Source organism: Ceratotherium simum, chromosome 24, assembly GCF_057802395.1.
Source record: "Ceratotherium simum simum isolate JZ-2026a chromosome 24, ASM5780239v1, whole genome shotgun sequence".
NCBI lineage: Eukaryota > Metazoa > Chordata > Mammalia > Perissodactyla > Rhinocerotidae > Ceratotherium > Ceratotherium simum.
The window spans coordinates 35,386,676-35,409,756 of NC_141923.1; the positions used below are offsets into that span (position 1 = coordinate 35,386,676).

A 23,081-nucleotide genomic window follows, 5' to 3' on the forward strand; every position below is an offset into this window, starting at 1 on the left:
AAAAATTCTGAAGGGTATTTTTCTAAGTGAGGAAACTGAGACTACGAAGCTAACTGATTAGCCCAAAGCACCATGCAATCCAGCCCCTCCATCACCCCTAGGCTCCCAGCTTACCTGTGGTCTCCTCCCACTGTGACGCAGCTGTAGCCACCTGACACGGCTCTACTAACCACCTCAGCCAGTTCCCGGTTGGCAAGGCCCACTGTGCGAGGATTCACTATCAGGTTGTTGTAGAGATCGTCTTTGGGGACTGGAGTAAAACTCAAATCTCCAAAGTCTTTGAGGTGGCAACCTGGAAACAAACAGGGGAGGACAAGATTAGTTGTATGTTATTCCAACTCTTACTGGTCTGGGTCGCAAGTAACTTGTGACAAAGTTCACACATCATACTCATGTTGTCACAGTAAAATTCAAAATGTCACATGACTATGGCAAGATTATCTCAGTCATCCCAGCAATCCTGTGAAGTAGATCCCATTAGGAACACCATTTTGCAGATAAAGAAGCTAGGTTTTGGAAAGCAAAGACCAGAAATGTTAATTGACAATCACAAAATTGGTAGCAATTAGACCTCAGATATCCCAGAGTTAGAGTGGTTCCAAGAGGAACCAACAGGATTTAAAATTAAATACTATTAATTTAGGACAAAAATATGTACGTAGCAATTTTCATGTTATAAACTTTTTTTCTAATAAAACGCCAATTTGAGGACCTAAAGCATCCTAAGAGTAAGAGAAATAACTAACATTTATTAATTACTTACAAGGTCCCAGGGACTGTTCTAACTCCTCAACATAATTTCTTATTAAAGACTCAACAATCCTATTAGGCAACTAAAACATGGCATTCTATAGAAGAGGAAGCGGAAGCAAGGTCCCAAGGTCACACAGCTAAGCGCCAGAATCAGGATTCAAGTCCAGGCCATCTGCTCTCAAAGTGGATGTTCTTGACTATGCAGTCTGTCTCCCAAAGAATCTCTCGATTCTGACACTTGAAGAACTTGTGAGTCCTTTCCAAAGAACTGACAAAACGGCGAAAGCGGAGCACAAGCAGCCGCGGCCCTGCCTCAGCTTCACCCGCCCGCGCGCACCTTCAACGCGCTGACGCAGTTGACGCAGCTGCACAGTGTCCCCAGCGCCTGCGCAGAGCCAAGCAGGAGGCGCCGCCCACGGAGAAGCCAGAGGCGGTCAATGCACACCTGCTAGACAGGATCTTACTGCCGGAGACCGTGGGCATCTACAACCACAAGACCTTCACCCGGTGGAAATCAAGCTCGAGGTGATCAGCCACTACCTGACGAGTTCTCCACCACCTACGAGCCCATGAAGCATGGCCAGCCCGGCTCGCGGCCAGCCACTCCTCCCACTTCGTCCTCCTCAAGTAGCCCGTTCGACCAATAAAGGTACAAACTTGTCTTAAAAGAATAGTTTAAGAAAGGAACTAGTGACATATTCTGACAGTAAGCTATAATATTTTCTCACCTAGGTTTCACATATTGCAGGGAATTATGACACCAGTCACCACTGGGTGATTTTTATCTTTAGCATGAGTACCAGTCTTTCAATCTTAACCACTTATATCAATAAATTGGTTGGATGCTACATTTAGGGTGAGGACTAAATAATCCACCTCTATCAAGAAGGGATCTGGGGGGCCGGCCCCGTGGCTTAGTGGTTAAGTGCACGCGCTCTGCTGCTGGCGGCCCGGGTTTGGATCCCGGGCGCGCACCAACGCACCGCTTCTCCGGCCATGCTGAGGCCGCATCCCACATACAGCAACTAGAAGGATGTGCAACTATGACGTACAACTATCTACTGGGGCTTTGGGGGAAAATAAATAAATAAAAATAAAATTAAAAAAAAAAAAAGAAGGGATCTGAACTATCAGAGAACAGAATATTACCATACATTGTATCCTTAAGGCCCTGCTTCTCAAACTGGAGTCCAAACTAGGGGGAGGGAGAAGTGGTTATAGGAGATACATATATTTGCAGAGATTTGTGTTAAAGATGTGGATAAAGACCAGCATAGACCCATCCTGAATTTTAGTTGTACAGTTTTGAGCTTTACCTGTTGAACCCAAACTCAATCAAAAGCCAGACTTCTGAGAGAATCTAAAAATATAAGAAGCAATGGCCTGAAACATAAGCCCAACCTAGGGATCACCACACCAAAAGGGATATTGGAAGCAGAGCAGAAAACCTTATCCCATTCTCAATTAAAGGTAAGATCCATCTGCAGCTAGAATTTTGTATGTATCTTTTGGTCATTGCATTTTAATAATTTTATTTATTTATTTTTTTCCCCCCAAAGCCCCAGTAGATAGTTGTATGTCATAGCTGCACATCCTTCTAGCTGCTGTATGTGGTACATGGCCTCAGCATGGCGGAGAAGCGGTGCGTTGGTGCCCGCCTGGAATCCGAACCCGGCTGCCAGCAGGGGAGCGCGCGCACTTACCCGCTAAGCCACAGGGCTGGCCCGGTCATTGCATTTTAAAAAATAATCCTTTAAAAGATCCAGAACCAGGGGCCAGCCCTGTGGTGCAAGCGGTTAAGTGCGCGCACTCCGCTGCAGCAACCTGGGGTTCTCCGGTTCGAATCCGGGGCGCGCACCCACGGACTGCTTGGCAGGCCATGCTGTGGCGGCGTCCCATGTGGAGTGGAGGAGGATGGGCACGGATGTTGGCCCGGGGCCTGTCTTCCTCAGCTAAAAAAAAAAACAGGAGGATTGGCAGATGTTAGCACGGGGCTGATCTCCTCACAAAAAAAAAAAAAAAAATCCAGAACCAGAGAAGATCTGGACAGTTAAATAAGAAGAGGGGAAGGTGTTGAAGATAAGAGAATAATAAAATGATAATAGGCCAAAGACTTTGGGAACCAAAAGGAAAAAATAACCAAACAAAACATCTATAAAAATCTTTTAAAAAGAAAGAAAAAAGCCATGAGTAAAGTCATTATGTACTTTTACCAAATCTCAAAATATGGGAGGACACTTTAGATTTAAGAGAAATGAAGCTTTAACTTTCAAGTCAATATCAAGTCTTCCATTGTTGGCAACACAATCTTGGGCTGGACAGATTTGAATGGCAGTGTCTACACTTGGATGTTGCTACTTCTATATCCATGTTTATCTCAGCATCTCATTAAACCTCATCAAGCATTTAGGTTCTTACCAGGTATAAGACACCAGGGCATGTCTGGTGTTTTATAATATTAGGTGTATAACTGGAAAAGTTTATAACCTAATTAAATAATGTTAATATTAACTAACTTCTGAAAACTACTTTAACTCATTTAAGCCTCACATGACCAGTAAGAAATATATGGGAATTAAAGTGATCAACCCAGTGGATAAGATAAGTGACAGAACTTGTGGAACACTCAAGTCCAATCACGGAATCTAGGATTTAGACGCAGATGGTGTGACAGTAAACAATACTTGACTCACTATTATTTACTTATCAGAAGAAAGCTGCAGAAAGCCTAAAAACGGAACCTAAAGAGCATTCGGCAGTCTTACAGCCACACTCTCCAAGGAAGAGAGTCTGGATTTCATAAAAGGCTTTTGGTCATTAAATGTGTAACTCTGTGGAGTGGACCACCAGATTAATTCACAGTCTGGATGCTGGGTTCTCCTAAGATTATCCAACTCCATTTGCTCTGATTCTGATTCCTCTTTGCTCCGATTCTAAGCAGCCCTCTGGTTATTCACTTAGTTTCCCAGTTGCCCTCATACCAGCCAGATGGCTTCTTGACAGTGGATGCTGGAAGGACTGTTGCTCACCATAATTATGCATGGGCATTTTGGTTTATGCATCATGGTTAGCATGAGTCTCTGGGTCTGAAAGCCTGATAAGCTCTGCACACATCAAGACTTCTGTTCCTGGATCCACAAAGCTGAGGGCCAGAGTACCTGAAGGGATTAATATTTTGAGAGGTGCTACCCTAGTGGCCCACCCTGTATGACTCCCACTCTGCTCTTCAATTTCCACAGTAAGTGCCAGGTAACAACTAGGGACAATGAGTGCTCAAGGAGTGCAAGGAAATTCAGTGAGGATTGGGGTAGACAAGGAATGACTCCTACAACAAATCTGTACCAGCACTGGCTTGCTATCTTTTGTTGTTGCTGTTCTCTTTCCTTACTGGCAACAGAAATTTTCTGTAAAATAGATAAGGAAGTGTCTAATGGTAAAGGTCCCCTATCCTACTCCCCAGGCTTGACACTCTATCCTTGCAGACCTTTATGCATAAGCATAATCCATAATATTCTTTTCAATAAGGTTGTTAGTTAGAGTAGGCTAAACTGCTGTAATGCACCCTCCCCAAAACAATAGCTCAAGCACAGTAAATTGGTTTTTCGTTCGTTTAACATCCAGGGTGGATATTCTAGGTCAGCAGGAGACTTCCCTTCACACAATGATTCAGAGACCAGGCTCCTTTTAGCTTGTGGCTCTGCCATACCTAGGGCTTTGCCATCTGTGTGGCTAAGGTTAGGTGTCCCCAGGTTCAAGGCAGCAGGAAAGGAAGAAAGCATTGAGAAGGCACAACTCTACTTTTAAAGGCTCTGGCCTAGAAGTGGCACATCACTCCTGCTCACATGGCACTGGCCAGCAAATGCAGATCTAACTTACGTCTAGAAGAGGATGAGAATGGATTCTGGTGGACAACTAGCCATCTCTGCCAGAATGAGTACTTTTAAATTCTACTGCCATAATCTTTACATGATTAAGAACTCAAAATACTAAAGCTTATGTCGCTGATCCTAACTACTGGTAATCCTAACTATTCCATATTCAGAGAATGTAGTATTCTGTTCATTACAGAGTTGAATCAGCAAATATACTATGCCATCCTGACATAGCCTCTTAGGAGCTTTCTCCTCTAATGCCTACTGTACCAATAACGTTGTAGCACCCAAAAGACCAGCAGAGTAGAGCCTAGGATTCCTAAAGAGCGAACAAGGGCCTGAAAGAAGAAATGTACATGCCATGTTTGGAAACAGTTGAGCAATTTAATAGAAATGAGAGGTCTGCATATTGAGCAATGCAATGTGAGGTTGTAGAGAACATGAATTGTAACCCAGAGGCCAGAGTTTTTGAGGAGTGGGGAGGCTGATGGGAGGTTAATTTTTTGTAAAAGCAAGATGAACTGAGTAATAATGAAGCTATTATTGTATCAGAGTGCTGTGGCAAATTCTTCTAGTTCAAAAGGCACAAGAGGGGCTGGCCAGGTGGTATAGTGGTTAAGTTCGTGCACTCTGCTTCAGCAGCCCGGTGTTCGCAGGTTTGGATCCCAGGCACGGCCCTACACACCACTCATCAAGCCATGCTGCAGTGGCGTCCCATATATAAAAGTAGAGGAAGACTGGCACAGATGTTATCTCAGTGACAATCTTCCTTAAGCAAAAAGAGGAGAATTGGCAACAGATGTTAGCTCAGGGCCAGTCTTCCTCACGCACACAAAAAAAAGGCACAAGAAATGGTCTAATTTTTAAAGAATCTTAGAGTAATAGTGAAAAGAGCAAATATCATAATATGGAAGGAGTATCTTCCTGTCGTGCTTGAGGGAGCTGTCCCTTTCTTGAACATTTTGTGCTTCAGGTCAGCTCATCTGCAAGTCTAGGTCAGGTGAGACATACATAATGTTTCATTGCTGCTCTTTCTTCTCTTTTAAGAAGGCATTGTAGGACAAAATGAACCTGAAACTTCAAGGAAGCTCTCATGACAAACAGATTTGGGACCAACTTGAAAGGGCTCTCCTTTTTCACTTGCAGTGGGAAAAAGTAAAGCTCTGTATACACTGGCACAGCCTCATTGCCTCTCCCCAGTACTGGTAATAAAAATGCACTGAACACTACTATGACCTTTTAGGTCCAGGTGTTATCTTTGGCCTTCATAGACCTATCCTGGCTCCATCAGGGTTGAACGAGGACACAAGTGCATCAACAACATGATGCAACCAGGTGGGGAAGAAATCAAAACAGCCCTACCTCACCTTAACAATATCTGTAAACAGCACTTCTATTTCAGGGCCCTGATTACTAGTGAATCCCTGAAAGAAGCCAGTGACAGGAAAGAAGGAAAAGGAACAAAATTGACTGTCTGCGCACACCACATTGTGCTAGATGCTTTACAGATAGCTGCTAATCCTCACATCCTCTGCTAATTATCCATATACTTTGGAGGAAGAAATTCAGCAAAGTTAAATAGCTTTAACTCTTTAGAGAAAGCCTGAACCACCCTTTGGTTAGAGACTCAGATAAAACAACGTTATGAGTGAGCAGGTATTTTTCCATAGCATAAAGGCACCCCATTCTCCCTACTGCTCTGACTTCTACTTACAGGTAGCCCCAGCTGCTCCCGAGGCTCCCAGCTAGTCAAGAGAGATGGGTTTGGAAGTGGGCTGGCACAAGGAAAGTCGATGGAGCCACAGGTAGCCCACTGGCAGAATATAGACTTGGAAAACTAGGGGTCTATTAGTGTACAGTTTTTTCACACCGTCCCTGAAGAGGATGGAATGTTTATGATCTGTCAGGAATAACAAGTCAGTGAAACCTGGAGAAAAACAAAGACTCTGAGATCTCATTTGTTGCTGAGAGAATGCTAATACTAACGGCTTTCAAAGTTATAGACTCAAATATTGTATATGGCAGATTTAGCCCCAGGCAAAGGGAATTCCCAGTCTTTTAAAGGAATGGACCTGCTAATTCTTAGAACTTTGAAGTTGTACTTGGAAAAGCAGCTTATTGAAAACAAAGTTGCAGGGGCCGGCCCCATGGCTTAGCGGTTAAGCGCGCGCGCTCTGCTGCTGGCGGCCCAGGTTCGGATCCCGGGCCCGCACCGAGGCACCGCTTCTCCGGCCATGCTGAGGCCGTGTCCCACATACAGCAACTAGAAGGATGTGCAGCTATGACATGCAACTATCTACTGGGGCTTTGGGGGGAAAATAAATAAATAAATAAAATCTTTTAAAAAAAAAAAAAAACAAAGTTGCAATGTTACTAACTAGGTCTAAGCTAGGAAAAGATAGTTAATTCAGGCCATTTGAAGTAAGCAGAATTTTTCTGTTATCCCTAAAATGTGATTTGGGTAATAACCTTTGAAGAGATTGTTATTTAAGGTAAACTCATTTGGTTACCATCAATAAAATGCAGAGGTCTGAATTTTATTTAGTGCATTTAACACCCAGAGGCTATATAACCTCAAGAACCATGTGTGCTGAGGTATCTAAAAATCAGCTCTTTGCTTCCTTAGACCTAGTCTCCAAAATAGGTTTGGTGCATTACGGAAAGAAATCACATCACGCAAGTACATATATTTGTTCTAGTTCACTTCTTCAGAGTCCCTGAGAAAACTGCTCCAAGCAATGCTCACATCATCTCCTTCCTCCCCACTCTGTTGTCCTGTTGCCTGTGCAACAGGAAGGTGCTCTCAGAGGCAGTGAAGACAATGGTTGAGGAAGACAGGGGCAGGGAGAGTGGCACTGGGGGCTCCAGGATGGAAGGTGACCCAGGGCGTCCAGGCCAGTCATTTCAGACATGTCCACCTAATACACCCGAGTTCACCTCAAGATCAAATGATACATGGTGTTAACAGATGCCTTTGCATGAATGTGATCCTTGAGTAAAAAATCCAAATACAAAACAAACTCAAAATTTTGGCTCAAGACATGTAACTGAGATGACTTGCAACACCATGTTTCCTGCTAATTGGTTCTTCAGCTACATCTGTCCTGTTTTTCTTTCCTAAGAAGAATAGCGAGTATCATCATCTGAAGATAGGCATGGTAATGTATGCCACTCTGAACCAAACTCATGTCAACCCTCTAAGCACCTCCAGATCATGGTGAGCCAGCTCAGACTTTCGCAGACAGGCTGTCAGCTGACAGCACCCTAGCAGCCTGGTTCCAGCACAGGCAGGGGTGGAGGTAAAAGGAGGGTTCCTTTGGCTTCATAAGTCACTGCAACGTAACCATTTTCCCTCATTCAGAACAAGACTATTGAGCTTCTCTGAAAAAAGATCTATTGTTAACATGCTGACAAAACTTCAAGCTATTCCAATATCTGACCACAGGAAGAGACAGTCCCTGGAGATAAAGTACTGCTCTTTAAAATGTGCGATGTTTTTTTTTCTTTTTCAAATTCTTGATACTCTACCTTGCCTTGTTCCAGAAAGGATCTGGAGGGAAACACATCAGGCTAGTGACAGCTTTGCCAGTTAACACTCCTGATGTGTAGCTCCCTGCCCCAGACCCTGGGCTAGCATCTTGGGGAGTGTTCCCAAGGAACCTCAAACTAGACAGACCACATTCCATACCACTCTGGGCTAAAAGCCAAGTGCACACGAGACGGCCTGCAATGGGTCAAGAGCCATGGTAGGTGCAAAGGAAAGAATCCCTGACCTCTGGCCCCTAACTTCCTAGGAGAGTCAAGATCTCCAACCAAGTTTAGCTTCTAAGCTTGTCCTACCTCACACAGTTGTTACGAGAATTAAACGAGGTACCAATGAAACGCCAACACAGGCTAAGGATTACATATTCATTCAACTGGATGAGGCATCTTTGTGGTTTTGCTCCCCACCCTGCCCTTTTTCTTTTCCTTGAAACTGACGGTGTTGTGTAACCTAAGACTTCCCAAAATCTGTTTGTAGTATGACTGTGTCATTTTGATAAAAGAGAGTTGTGGTGAGAAGTAGCAAACGAACACAGGCCCACTGATTTCTCACTGAAATGGCCTAGAGTCCAGCTCTCATACACAGCTTGAATTTTCTACATCCCCTATAAAAGAATATAAAGGCGAAGCCAATTGAATCTTGGAACACCAGTTCTCTGAACGCCCTAACCACAATGCCATGCCCTGCTGTGACTCAATTCTTGGGTCACACAGAAGGTGTTTTCTGCTTCTCTTCCTCTTCTGTGGTTCTGGCCTCTTGGGGTGGGGGAGGGAGCCAGGAAAATTCTGTCTGTCTTCTCTTCAAATCTGAGCGTTGCCACACCTATTATCATAATACACCCTCACTACGAAGAGAGATGGTCATTAATAGAGAGAGACAAGTAAATTTATTCAAGGATTAAGTTATTAAACCAACCACAGTAATCCCTCACGTTCTGGGCCTCTGCACTGTGCTATTTTAGATATTAAAGGAATAATGTACCATCTGTCTGAAGTAACTAGAGGTCAGCCTTATTTGAAGCAGTCATCATTAGCTACTCAGGTCCTGGTTCAAACACAAACATGTTTCAAAAAGCGGGTAATAACTAGCCATTATCACCCACTAACATTTAGCTTGAATAAATTCATCAACTGGCAGCCAAACACCTCATAAGAGTTAAACAATTTGGTATATGACATTATTCTTTGAGTCATACATTCTTAAAAATCTGGGAAAACAGATGGCTTCTGAGGAGCCATCATTTTTAGAGAAAAGAAACAGTGATCTAGGAAAACGCTACAGGTCACGATGTGAATGAAGTTACAGGAGAAAGCTAGGATGCTCTGCCCACTTTATTCCTTCAACAAAAGTTGACTGGCACTCTGCTAAGTCTTAGGGATAGAAAGATAAGGTATGCTGCCAGCTTCAAGGAGCTCACAGCCCTGTGAGAAGACAGACGGGGAAAGCGCAGTCCAGCGCTAACTGCTGTGATGCAGCTGTGCACAGGTGTGCTGGGAACAGAGGAAGGTGCTGACTCAGACCCAAGAAGAGCCAGGAGAACTTCTCAGAAGAGCCAGTATCTGAATCTTGAAGGTTTTAGCCAGGATTAAAAGAGGAAAGGGGAAAGGCTTACCAAGCAGAAGCTGCACATAACACCTTCAGCCCTACAAAACAATTCAGAGTTCCCGAGCCCAGGGTTCATCAGGGAGGACTGTGGAGAGATGAGGCAGGATGAGGGGGCAGGGCCCAAATCTTAAACGCAGTAGGCAGCTACTAAGGCTTTCAAATCAGGAAGTGACAAATCAAATCTGCACCGTGGTGCTCTGGTGGCCTGTGGGAAATGGACTGGCCAGGAGAAGAGCAGCTCTCCAGGGGGGCTGTAAAGATAAGGCGGTGGGAGGGAACTGACCGATTCCAGCAATACTTAGAGGGGGTGTGGAGGAGAGAAAAGGGTCTGCCCTCCAGCTCTCTAGCTCTGCTGCCGCCAGAGCTGAGAAAGACACAGGGGAAGGGAGTGGAGATGATGGTAAGTTCAGTTTTGGATATGGTGGCATTGGGTATTAGAGACTATTCTGTTGGAAATACATGGAAACAAGTTAATGGATCAATTCTAGGTAATAGTCAATGACTGATAACATCACTTTTAATGGAAGTATACTCTGCTGCCTGTGAAGAATTGCCAGGGGAAAAAAAAAATTGAACCTGAATCTGACCAGGATCTAGATCCAATTACCAGTTTACAAGATATATACAGAGGACAAAAGAACATGTTATAGGAGGCCACGGGGATGCGAACTGCAAAATCCAGAGAGTCTACAGACAAATTACCTAGTTTCTTCTACAAATAAACTGCAAGGAAGAAGGAAAAAACAGAGGGGGGACCTATAAAGGATCTGAGATATCAATCAATATAGACCTTATTTGAATCCCAACGCAAACTGTAAAAACTAAACAAAAAAAGTTTAAGTCAGTCAGGCAATGTGAACATTAACTGGTGTAAGGGCAGATAAAACTGGAAAGACTTAATTACCCCTGTTGAAAATAAGGGAAAAGACTTCTCCCCTGCCTTTTGTTTCAGAATTTCTCTGTCCTTTTCAAAGGTATGTAAATCTTTATAACGACTAAATGAGCCTCTTGCCAGGAAGGTTCAAACACAAGCAGGGGAACCACCTTTTTGAAATGCAAACATCTAGGGACCCCATCTCCCCATTCCAGTGGGAGAATAAGAGGATAACTCGGTGAACACAGGTGGTGGGCCCTTGCTCCAATTTGCAGAGCTACCTCCTGTGTTAAGACATGAGAAGTCTGTTTCCCCTCCAGATAAAGCCAATCAATTAACATAGGCAGTCACTCCAATTTCCATGATCAAGTTAGGATAAGCTCCATGTGACAAAAGGTACTGTTAAGTCCTCTTACTGAAGGACTAGTTATTTATCTTGAAAACATGTAATGGGTTGCACTGCTTGGCTATATATAAGAGTGAGATTTCTTTATCTTTGCAATCTCTTAGCAGATTGCCTGATATAATGCTTATTCGATAATAAATTGCTTCCTCTCTCTACTACCTTTGTGGAGAGGTTCTCTCAGTTGGGAGATTTTTTTTTTTTAATTACTATATTTCCCCAACACGGGGTATTTGATATTAACTTACTTTGGGGGTGTGATAATGGTATGTGATTAAGTTTTAAAGAATTCTTGTATTTTGAAGATATATAATGAAATATTTGCAGATGTTTGCAGATATGATGTCTGATTTGCTTTAAGAGGTATGGGGGTGGGGTGAAAAACATTGGCATGTACCAATGATTGACGCTGGGCAATAGACATATCAAATTCATTATGTTACCTTCTCTACTTCGGTGATGTTTGAACACTTCCACAATAAAAAGTTAAAAAAAGAAGATACGTGGAAGCCAGCTGGTATACAGGTTTGGAGCTGGGAGGGGAAGTTAAGTGTTGGGGATAAATCTTCGCAGGTGTCAGCATACAGGTGACAGGAAAGCCATGGAAATGGACAAACTACCAACTGAGACCACATAAAGCAGGAGGATCCAGGACAGAACCCTGAGGAACATAGACATGTAAAGAGTAGGCAGCAGAAGATCAAGCAAAGGAACCTGAAGAGTCAGTTTCAATAAGGAAGGAATGGTTAATAGTGTTGAATAGGGTGAATGTCGCAGTGTCCAGTGTATTAGAAAGTAGGAGGTTGGAGACCTGAGCAAAACCAGTTTCATCACTGCAATGATGGCCCAGGATGCCAGGTTATAGCAAGTTGAAGTGTGAAAGGGCAGTGGGGAAGCCAGGATGGTGGCTCTGAGAGAAACAAAGTAATTGGACAACAGCTGGAAGGCTACAGAAGGCCAAGGGGATGGCAGGTGGGTGAGGCTTGCACACTTAATTACTGAAGGGACAGGCTAGTAGAGAGAAGTTGAGAAACAAGGGGAGAGAAGGGGTAACTGCTGGAATAAGGACCCTCAGAAGGCAGAGGGGATGGGGTTGAGAGCACAGGGAGGTGGCGTGGCTGAGCTATACCAGTCCAATTCTGCTCTTCCCTTCTTCCACAGACAGGATTATTAGCTGGGAGCATGACCTCTTAGAATAGAGACTGAATTCACCATCTTCCCTTCTAACTATGGCCATGTGACCCGTTGGGGCCAAAGGATAATCAGAAGTATCCTGCAGCAACTTCTTGGGAACTTTCCTTAAGGGAAAGCACAAGTTCTCCTTTTGCCTGCTTTGTTCATTCTTCCATCCTGCTGCCAGAAATGAGGCCACAACCATCGGAGACCATTAGATAGAGGCCTTGCTGATAGCGCAGCAAGAGAAGAATCTAGACCTGAACTTCACAGAACACAGATGCCAAACCAGCTCTGGACTTTTCTCTAGACTCTGTTTACTGGAAAGTGAAATCAACTATTTTTCTTAAACCTCTTATTTTGGGCTCTTATCACGTGCAATCCGTACCTACCTAATACTGTAGTCCCCCCCTTATCCACAGTTTCACTTTCTGCAGTTTCCATTACTTGAGGTCAGCCGTGGTCTGAAAATATTAAATGGCAAATTCCAGAAATAAACAATTCATAAGTTTTAACTTGTGTGCAGTTCTGAATAGCATGATGAAATCCTGGGCCATCCTGCTCCGTCCGACTGGGGAAGTGAATCATCCCCTTGTCCAGTGTATCCACACTATAGTCACTTAGTCACTATAGTGACTATCCATTTATATAGTCACTATCCACTTAGTCACTTAGTAACAGTCTTGGTTATTAGTATGTTCTTACAGTATATTGTTATAATTATTCTATTATTTTATTAGTTACTGTTGTTTCTCGTACTGTGCCTAATTTATAAATTAAACTTTATCACAGGGATGTATGTATAGGCAAAGACATAGTATATATAGGGTTTGGTACTATCTGTGATTTCAGGCATCCACCGGGGGTCTTGGAACGTATCCCCCGTGGATAAGGGAGGACTGCTGTACAAGGAGGACTGGATCCCTCATCCTCTGGAGGAAAGTGTAAAAGAATCTTTGTCGATACAACTAATTGAGGGATGATGGGGAGAAGGGCTTAAGTTAAGGGAGTTCATACTTGAGTTGGAACAACAGGGCCTGGGGGAGTATGGGTACAGATTTGAAATAGCTGTCATGGGAGATGTGAGAGGGGATACACTAGGAACAGGATTTCAGAAGTTGGAGACCATACATTTATGATGGTGCCACTCTGAGTTTCTTCAACATGGGTAAGAGTTGAGAAGGCAGCTGACAGCACCAGTCGAGGGGTCAGGGTGTATATAGCAAGAAATGAGGTTGTCAATCACTTCTACTGCTGACTGTATGACCTTGGGAAAGCTTAAGGTCTTCAGGCCACACTTTACTTTTTTTTCCCATTCTCAGCTTTTATTTACTGATCAAAACAATGTGCTAAATAACAAGTTGAAAAGAATTTTTCAACAATACTGCATTATGTCCCTAAGAGAAGAAGCTACAACCTCAAGTGATCTTCCTTGTTCTTAATACATCTTCTATTCCAAATGATTTTTTTTAAATTTTTTTTTACTTTAAATTGTGGTAAAATACACATAAAAATAACCATCTTAACCATTTTTAAGTGGTATTAAGTATATTCACATTATTGTGTAACCATCACCACCTTCCATCTCCAGAACTCTTTTCATCTTGCAAAGCTGAAAGTTTGTACCCATTAAACAATCTCTCTCCATTCCCCCTTCCCTAGCCCCTTGGCAACCACCTTTCTACCTTCTGTCTCTATGAATTTGACTACTCTAGGTACCTCATAAGTGGAATCATACAGTATTTGTCTTTTTGTGACTGGCTTATTTCACTTAGCATAACGTTCTCAAGGTTCACCAATGTTATAGCATATGTCGAATTTCCTTCCTTTTTAAGGCTAATATTCCATTGTATATATGTGCCACATTTTGCTTATCCATTCATCCATCAATGGACACTTGGATTGCTTCCACCTTTTGGCTATTGTGGATAATGCTGCTATGAACATGGGTGTACAAATACCTCTTCGAGACCCTACTTACAATTCTTTTGGATATACGCCCAGAGTGGAATTGCTGGATTATACGTTAACTCTATTTTTAACTTTTTGAGGAGCTGCCATACGGTTTTCCACAGTGCCTATATCATTTTAAATTCCCACCAACAGTACACAAGGGTTCCAGTGTTTCCACATCCTCGCCAACACTTACTTTCTGGGTTTTTTTGATGCTAGCCATCCTAATGGGTATCATAATTTACTTTTAACAGATTAAGAATGACATAATAGGGCCAGCCCTGTGGCTTGGTGGTTAAGTGCGCGCGCTGCGATGCTGGTGGCCCGGGTTTGGATCCCGGGTGCGCATCGAGGCACTACTTCTCCGTTCATCCTGGGGCCGAGTCCCACATGCAGCAACTAGAAGGATGTGCAGCTACGACATACAACTACCCACTGGGGCTTTGGGGGGAAAAAAAAATAAAATAAATAAAATCTTTAAAAAAAAAAAAAAAAAAAAAAGAATGACATAATAGCAAGAGCCTAGCACAGTGTCTAGAACATGGTGAATGTTAGATATCAAACAACTTTGAAATAAAAGATAGAAGTTAAGTTCTTTGCTGCCTTTATAAGCAGGAGAGATATGGTTATACTGAAGTTTGCCAAATCCCAATAATGTCTATACTAGGTTTGCCTATATTCAGGGACATCATCAGTGATGTATGCTTTTGCTAAGGCATTAGCAAATTACTAATTCCAGGACAGCTTCATCATCCTCCAAAAAGAAACCAGTACCCATTAGCAGTCATTCCTCATTCTCCCTCAGCCCCTGGGAACCACTAATCTACTTTCTGCCTCTATGGATTTACCTGTTCTGGACATTTCATATATAGTTATGCACCACATAACGACGTTTCAATCAACGACGGACCCCATATAGGATGGTTGTCCCATAAGATTAGTACCATACAGCCTACGTGTGTAGTAGGCTATATCATCCGGGTTTGTGTAAGTACACTCTATGTTGTTCGCACAATGACGAAATCACCTAATGACGCATTTCTCAGAACTTATCCCCATCATTAAGCAATGCATGACTGTAAATGGAATCATACAGTATGTGGCCTTTTGTGTCTGCCTTCTTTCACTTAGTATAATGCTTTCAAGGTTCACGCATGTTTTAGCACGAATTAGCAATTCATTCCTCTAATGGCTCAATAATATTACATTGTATGGATATATCACATTTTTCTTAAAACAATTCAGATCTCGCATAAAAATCCAGATTTCTGGCTTTTCTTGAAAAACTGGAGATAAGAGAATAGAAGGTCCTCCCCTTCCCCCATGGCAATCACAGGCTAGAGCTCAGTAATAGCCTTTTGTCTCCTGACTATGCCAGGCACCTTTCTATCTCTGGGTCTTTGCACTTACTGTTCCCTCTGCCTAAAATGCTCTTTCCTCAGACATGCACATGGTCCCTTTCCTCACCTCCCAGAGGTCTGCTCACATGACAGCTTGCCTATCTACATATGCAATGCTTACCCTATTCCCAATACTGGCTATCCCCTCATCCCTTGCTGTCACCATTCTATCACACTCATTACCATCTGACATGCTGTATGTTTTACTTATGTCTGTTTCCGACCCCCCCCATTAGAATGCAAGTTCCATGATAACAGGGATTTCTGTTTTGTTCACTATTATATTCCCAGTACTTAAAACTTAGTACTCAAATTTTTGAATATACAAATTAGTGAATGAACTTTTTATAGTTTTTAGTGACTAAAAGCTGCTCCTAAGAAAAATAAACCTGAAAATGATGTTTAAACAGCTTTGATGCATACTTTATATTAATTCACATTTTAAGTTCAATGAGTTTGGCAAATACATACAGTCCTGTAACTGCCACCACGCTTAAGATATAGAGCATTGAATGGTTTTTAAGTCACAGTGACACATTAAGGTAGGTCTGTTTCCTACTGTCAGGTATGCCCAGAACTTGAAGATATCTTTAATTAAAGCTTTAGGCTGCTATTTTCAGAAGTCATATTAAGGAACATGATGGTTCAAAATCAAAGCACCAAGAGAACAGGGAGTTGCTAAAATCCCAAGGGACTAAAATATAGTCCTAAATTAACTAACGGCCAAATACACTAACCTAATGAGTTATATGTTAACTTACAAGAAGATTATGTCAAGTACTAAGAAAAAAAGCAAACAAAAGAACAAGAATTTATTATCAAAGGCCTGGGGAGAGAGGGCTTTGAGTATTCCAGTCCACATGGCAATTTATTTCTCACTGGAATTTACAAACTGATTTAGCAGTTAGGATCTTTCAGCTGCAAGCAGTGGAAACCTATTCTGGCTAATCTCAGCAGAAAAGCGATTTGTTTAATTTGGGTAATTCCCAGAATCTTTAAAAGGGCCAAAATCTGGTTTAAAAACCACATTGCCAGGAATAATGGCCCCAAAAGTCACACTTGCAGGATGTTCCATTGAAGACACTATTGCTGCTGTCGCCTCCATTACCAGGGAAAGGTACTGTGGCTTGCTGTGGGTAACCCCACTGACGCTGGAGAGAAGCTACTGCTAGAACTTCTGCTACCACTGCCTGTCACAGAATGAGTTTTGCTGCCCCTTCTCCTTGAATTTCAAATCAAAGTTTAGGATGGGTGCTTCTGTTGGTGGAGCCTAGGTCAAGAGCCCACAATCCTAGCTGCAATGAAAATGAGGTGGAATGTGGGTGAAGATAAGTCTAAAGAGGTAGATGCGAGTCGAATTATGGAGGACCTATCCTATTGGCTGTTAAGTGTGGAACACGTACCACTAGTGGTTGAAAGACAAATACCAAAATGTAAAACTATTAAAATGAAAATGTGTTAGAAAAATGTATCTAGCACAACCCTGAGATTTCATTGTTTCTTGTAGGGGCAGGGTACGTTTTCAAAGTATGAAGCTTTAAAGCCAATTTGGAGAAAAACACCAAAATAAATAATATGGCAAATTAGCAAAGATGGTTTATGAATGACAAAGCTGAGAAGCATGGATACATGTAAAAGCAAGACATGGAAAGACTTTAAGCAAAGGAGAAATACAGTCTTAGATCACTTTGGTGGCAGCGAAGAATGTGAACTGAGGAAGGCAAAAATGGGACAAGAGATACCATTGGAAAGTGAGGCCAGGTGTGAAAAGGACAGAACTAGAGCAGTACCATTATGGAGGGCTCAGACTTTGCAATCAACAGATGTAAGGGACAAAAGGGAAGGAGGAAAGAACTGATGGAGTAACTAGATAATGAGTGATAGTGTAAAACAGACAATGGGAAGACAGCAAGAGAAGCAGATTTGAGGGAGAAGATGATGAATTTTGTTTTGAACATTGAGTTTGAGACACCTGTGAGAGTGAGATGAGGCTACTTAGAACAAAGTTGGAGGAACAGGCATGGCATTCTAGAGGAAGGTCAGAGTTGGAGCAGTTATAAGAGTAAGGTAGGAGTGGATGAGATTGGTCACTTGAGGCATCCACAGTGAGAAAATGCCAGGGATGGAACCCTGGGGACATCAACATTTGAGGGTTGGGAAGAAGAGGAGGATCCCACAAAGGAGTCCAGGAAGAGAGGAGACTTAGGAGAGAGTAGAGTCTTGGCTAACAGAATATTTCAGGAATAGAATGGTCAGTTGTGTAATAGAGAGGTCCACCAAAATAAAGGCTGACAAATCAGTAAGCTTGGTCAAGGCAGTTTCAGTGGACTGGTAGGATGGAAACCAGGCTGAAGCATCACTATCATACAACTAAACTCTTGACTGTTAACATTCTCTCCAACCACTGAAAGCAAATACAGATCCCTGAACTCACCTATTGATCTGTTCCAAATGAACAGCTCTCATATCTCAGATTCTTAGGTTTAAACAACTATCTCAGGCCCTCTAGCGGTTCTTGCTGAAGCAGACCAGATTCCTGGGTCTCAACCCAAGAGATTCCGGTTCTGCTATCTGATGGAGCACTAAATGAAACAGGAAGAATCAATGTCCCTAGCCTAGTTGAGGGGAACCAGAATAGCTCCCAATTGGCTTCCTGAACTCTAGGACTCTTGGCCTGGTCACATGGGCATGTTAAATTTAGATTGTTGTTCCAGTGGCTGTCACCTCTTTTCTGTATCAGAGCTGGGTCAGATTACCATAATTACAATGATAAAGACCTCAAACTGTTAATCTCAGTTTACAGCTATCTTTCACTACAGAACACTCATTCTATTTCTGAAGAAAAAAGGGCAGGGCCGGCCCCGTGGCTTGGCGGTTAAGTGTGCGCGCTCTGCTGCGGGCGGCCCGGGTTCGGATCCCGGGTGCGCACAGACGCGCCACTTCTCTGGCCATGCTGAGGCCGCGTCCCACATACAGCAACTGGAAGGATGTGCAACTATGACGTACAACTATCTACTGGGGCTTTGGGGGAAAAAAAAAATAAATAAAATTATAAAAAAAAAAAAAAAAAAAAAAGAAAAAAGGGCAAATTACCACAGCTATCTGAGCTAACCAGAATTAGGAGCAGAGGCACAGCAGCTGGGCCTTGCCAGAGCAATTGTCTCTTCATTTCTCACAGGCTCTTTTTATGTACTAAAATTAACTGGTTACCTGAGAGAGGAACCATTGAGTGTCCTTACTAAACCCAGGGAAAGGGAAAAACATGCCTAGACACTAAGTCAAATATATTCAAGAAAATAGGAAGTTTAATTGATGCCATGGCAACATTGACAACCTGTGACATAGAGCAGAAGGAAAGGACAAAGGGTTTGTAAAAGTTACCTTTCCATGGGTCTTCTCTTCCTTGAAATTTGACCCATGCTGCTTATTCGAAAGTGCTCAAAGGACTTAGTTATTTTGGTACTGTTTCAGAATGGAGCAACTGAAACTTCTCTTGGTACTTTTCTCCAGCATATTCCTGGAGATGAGCCAAAACCACATGCTGGAAATCTGATGAGTGCCACAATCTTATTAATATGCAATGAGATTCTATTTCTAACTGCTGGTATATTGGGCTACCAATCAGTTACAGGGTAGGGATGTAAATTGTAAAACTAAAAATATTTGAAAAAAACGAAAGGGAAGACCAAATAAACTGAAGCTTCACCGTCACTTTAGGTTGAGTTTACAGAGGAAATGTTAGAAGGAATAGTATCTGAGGGAGAACAGCTTCCCCAGATTGGAGTGGAAAAATACCATGAGCTATGACAGGAAAGGAGGTCTATAAAGCCGGAGTAAGAGAAGAGGCTACTAATGTGCCCCTCCCACTCATTCAGCAGCCTCAGCTGAATGTTATAAATGTCTCCTGTGTAAGAGGCTGAAACTGATTCTTTTCAGGAGTCTCTTAAGACAGAACTGAGCAATGAGCAGGCAATTGGAGCAATGCTAGGCCCAATTTATCAGATGGGCCTCAGAGGTTTATCCAGCATGAAAAAACAGTGATTATCAGAGATTGTTGTCTTCACTGTAAAATGATGCTTTTAAAAAGGCAGAACATGTACAGCTGATTTAAAGGGACAGTATCCTCATCTGTAAGCGAGAATAAAAACCTCCCATTGGGTAACTTGTGACACATTAAGACTAAATCTTATCTTTCATCTTTGGTGGTGACCTTAGAGAGTTATTAAAATGATTAAGAAAGAGACCCTATTGAAGAAGGAACTGCAATTATTTAACAGAGAAGAGTCTTGAGTATTCAACCCAAGATATCAAATCCATATGTAGCCAGAGGCACATGAAGGATGCCTCAATTCAAGGTGATTTTGGTGACTTCATCACTCCTCTGTGTTTTGGAACGAGATGACACACCTCTGGAATGGACTCAATGATCAGCAGAGCAGGTTTCAAAGCAAGAATGGGGAAGTGATTTGTAGTTCACCTAGATTCTTTATTACTATCTCCAGGATCTACAGCTCCCTGCTGCTGTGCCTTTTGCACTTAAAGCTCCAGAAAGGATATGTGAATAGTCCTATTATGGAAAATGGCCTTCAACAGCAGCCGGAAACATTTGGGTTAGATATAAGGAAGAACCTTCCTCCCACAAAGGTACTGGAATTTGGTGCCCTCTTACTAAAAGAAGGGTTCTCCACTACTATACAAATGGCATTTATCTTTGGGTCAGATTTACTTCTGGCTCTGTAAGTTTAGAGTACTATCCTAATTACAAGACTGCAACTTTACTTCTGATTACCTGAGGTGCTTGTGAAAATGCACATGTCTGGGTCCCACCTCAGCACCAATAACCAGACTGTTCCATGGAGGAGCCTAGGAATCTGTATTTTTAACAAGTAACCCAAGTGATTTTCATAATCAGGGAAGTTTGAAAAACACTGATCTAAGCCTCTGGTTACAGTAATATAAAACTATTAACCCTAGGGAGGAAATGAATGATTTAAAGAGAGGAAATTGGCTAGACTGATGAATCATAAGCACCTCATGATTGAGTTAGAAAAGTTAGAATTTTACAGGGAAAGTGCAGTTAGAGCTGGGGCTAGCATTCTTAGCACCACTTTGTAGACTCAAGCAGCCTGTTCCAGGCCCTGCCTCACTCCACCTCCCTGCCTTCCACACCCTTACTCTATTGCAACAAGACTTTGCCTGAGACTCCTCAACAGATCTTAAGCTGCAGATGGAATCCAAGGGGGGATGAGAGACACTTCCCAAGTACAAAGCCGACGCTATGCAGTCAGAGACAAGACTCTGCACTGGTCTGTTACCAGCCCTGCACAGACATCTAAAATCCAGCCACTTACCCAAATTGGAGAGCCTTTTCATCAAGCCAGCTTCTCTTACAGCAGCGGGACCATATTCCACTCCTTTTCTTTTCTGTCACATCAATTGCAGTGAGATGTGAGGGAAAATGATTGAAAATAAGACCACTGTAGTTCACAAAAATACAGAAATCTGCTACACTATACTTAGTTCCCAACAGATCCCTCCGAAAACCTGTGACAGCATCAGCCCTTCCTTTTATTATTTTCACCTGAGGTCTGGTCATTTCAAACACTTACACGGGGAAGGAGGGGAAAACAACAATCATTGGAATCAAATCAATCTTCCAAGCTCCTTGTGGGAAGGGCAAGTGGAGGCCAAGACAGGGGAAGGGGCTGAGCCAGGTCAGGATCTGGTGATCGGGTGTGTATGTGTAGAGAGCCCGAGCCTGGGCTTATCGACCAGCGAGCTGTCCTCCACTCCAGGTTTCTTTCATTGAAGAGAGAACAAAACAGCCCCTCCCGTCCTGCCGCCGCTAGAGAGGCCAGCGCCAATTTCCTTCCCAGTTAATGCTCTGAGAATGGACCCTGCAGCCTTAAATCCTCGGTCGTTCTCTTTTATCTCTTTTCCCTCGATTTTCCACTGGGGATTCTAGCCGGTTTCTCCTCCTCGAATCGCTCCATGGAATCCTCTCCCTCCTTCCCTCTCCTCCATCACCCCAACTGGGACCCACCACTTTCCCGCTCCTCCGGGGGAGGCCGCGGAAACCCGCCAGCCCGTTGACCCTGCCCACATCGCAAACAGGGTGCTCTCCATCCCCTCCCTCCTTCCCCATCTTCTGTCGGAGAAAGTCCCATGTGCTCTCCCGGTGCCCAATGGCGGGAACCTACCAGCTCGTCCCCTCTCTTTTTCTCCCCCTTCCTCCCACCCACCTCACCCCCGCTTTCTCCAGGTTCTGAGGGGCGGGGATCCTACCCCACAGTGCCAGGTCCCAGTTCTCACCTGTCCCCCTGAGAACGGGGCTCCGATCACAGCCACGGAGTGGACGGACTTCTTCAGGATGGAATGCACTTGCGTTTGGAGGAGACGCGAGAGGCTGCTCCTCAGGGACATGATGGACAGCGCTAGACGTCGCCCAGCGAGAGGCTGCTCCGTACGGCTCGCCGCCTGAAGTGAGCGCCGCCGCCGGCGGCTTTTACCTTCCCTCGCGCCAGCCGCGCTGCACCGCCCAGTGGCGTCACCGCCGCCGGGCCCCGCCCCGGCCGCGCCGCCCGCGCCCCCAACCAGCCCCCAGCACACCTTCCCGCAGGCCACGCCCACTGCCCCTCGGGGCCAGGACACGCCTCCACTGACATCACCCCGCCCTGGCCTGGGCTCTGCCGCCCAGGACGAGCCCCTGCGGCTGACGCCATAAGGCCAATGTCCGGGTCTGGCCAATAAGAGCGCGGTCACGGACGGGTGTGTCCCCTCGAGGGAAGCGGCCGGCCCCCGCAAAGTTCGCGAACTCGGCGGAACACGTGAACCGACACACAGGCTCGCTGATCGCGACTCGCTTCACACAAATGCACGCCCAGCAGATGCCCGCTCTACCGAAGGGCTGGCTGGGCTGGTCCTGGGCTGGCCAGACCTCACGTGAGTGCCTTGCCAAGACCAAGCCGGCATCCGTGTCCGTTCCATCTCAGAGCTCAGGGTCCAGAAAACACGCTTACCCTACCTTTGGACGTCGAAGGCTAGGAGATCAAATATGGATTAGAGCTCTCTGGGCCCGGCATGTTAATAAAAACCCACCTATCTTAGGTATTTTGGATGAGGAGGTTAGGAATTACAAAGCAATTACGTTTCTGACTGTTTCAATTCTTTACCTGAATAACGGAAGCACTGGTTATTAAAAATCAAACATAACATATCTGGACTATTTCTAAATTTTAGGGAGACTAAAGAGCTGAAAGTAACTACTAAGAGTTTTAATAGTAGTAATAATAATAACGACCAACTAAAATTCTAAGAACTTTTAGCCCTCTAACAATTCCATAAAGTAGGGACCATTTTAAAGACGCGGAAGCAGGATCAGAGAAGATAAGTAACCTTCCCACAGTCACATAGCTTGTAAGTGGCAGAGCTGTGTGACTCCAGATTCCAAGTTCTTAACCATGACGCTATGGCTTGCAGGAATCGGGGCGTTAGTCCTACCAAA

The 23,081-nt window shown here is 43.7% G+C and overlaps 1 protein-coding gene across 1 annotated transcript in view; it reads right to left on the bottom strand.

Annotated features, from left to right (window-relative positions):
- ARG2 (arginase 2) overlaps positions 1 to 22,299 on the bottom strand; it is a 30,073-nt gene extending 7,774 nt beyond the window's left edge. Inside the window, 4 exon segments of the mRNA XM_004426266.3 lie at positions 115 to 292; positions 20,929 to 21,001; positions 21,890 to 22,144; positions 22,147 to 22,299. Of these exon segments, the coding sequence (XP_004426323.3) occupies positions 115 to 292; positions 20,929 to 21,001; positions 21,890 to 22,144; positions 22,147 to 22,299 (659 nt within the window).
- Positions 22,300 to 23,081: the final 782 nt, after the last annotated feature.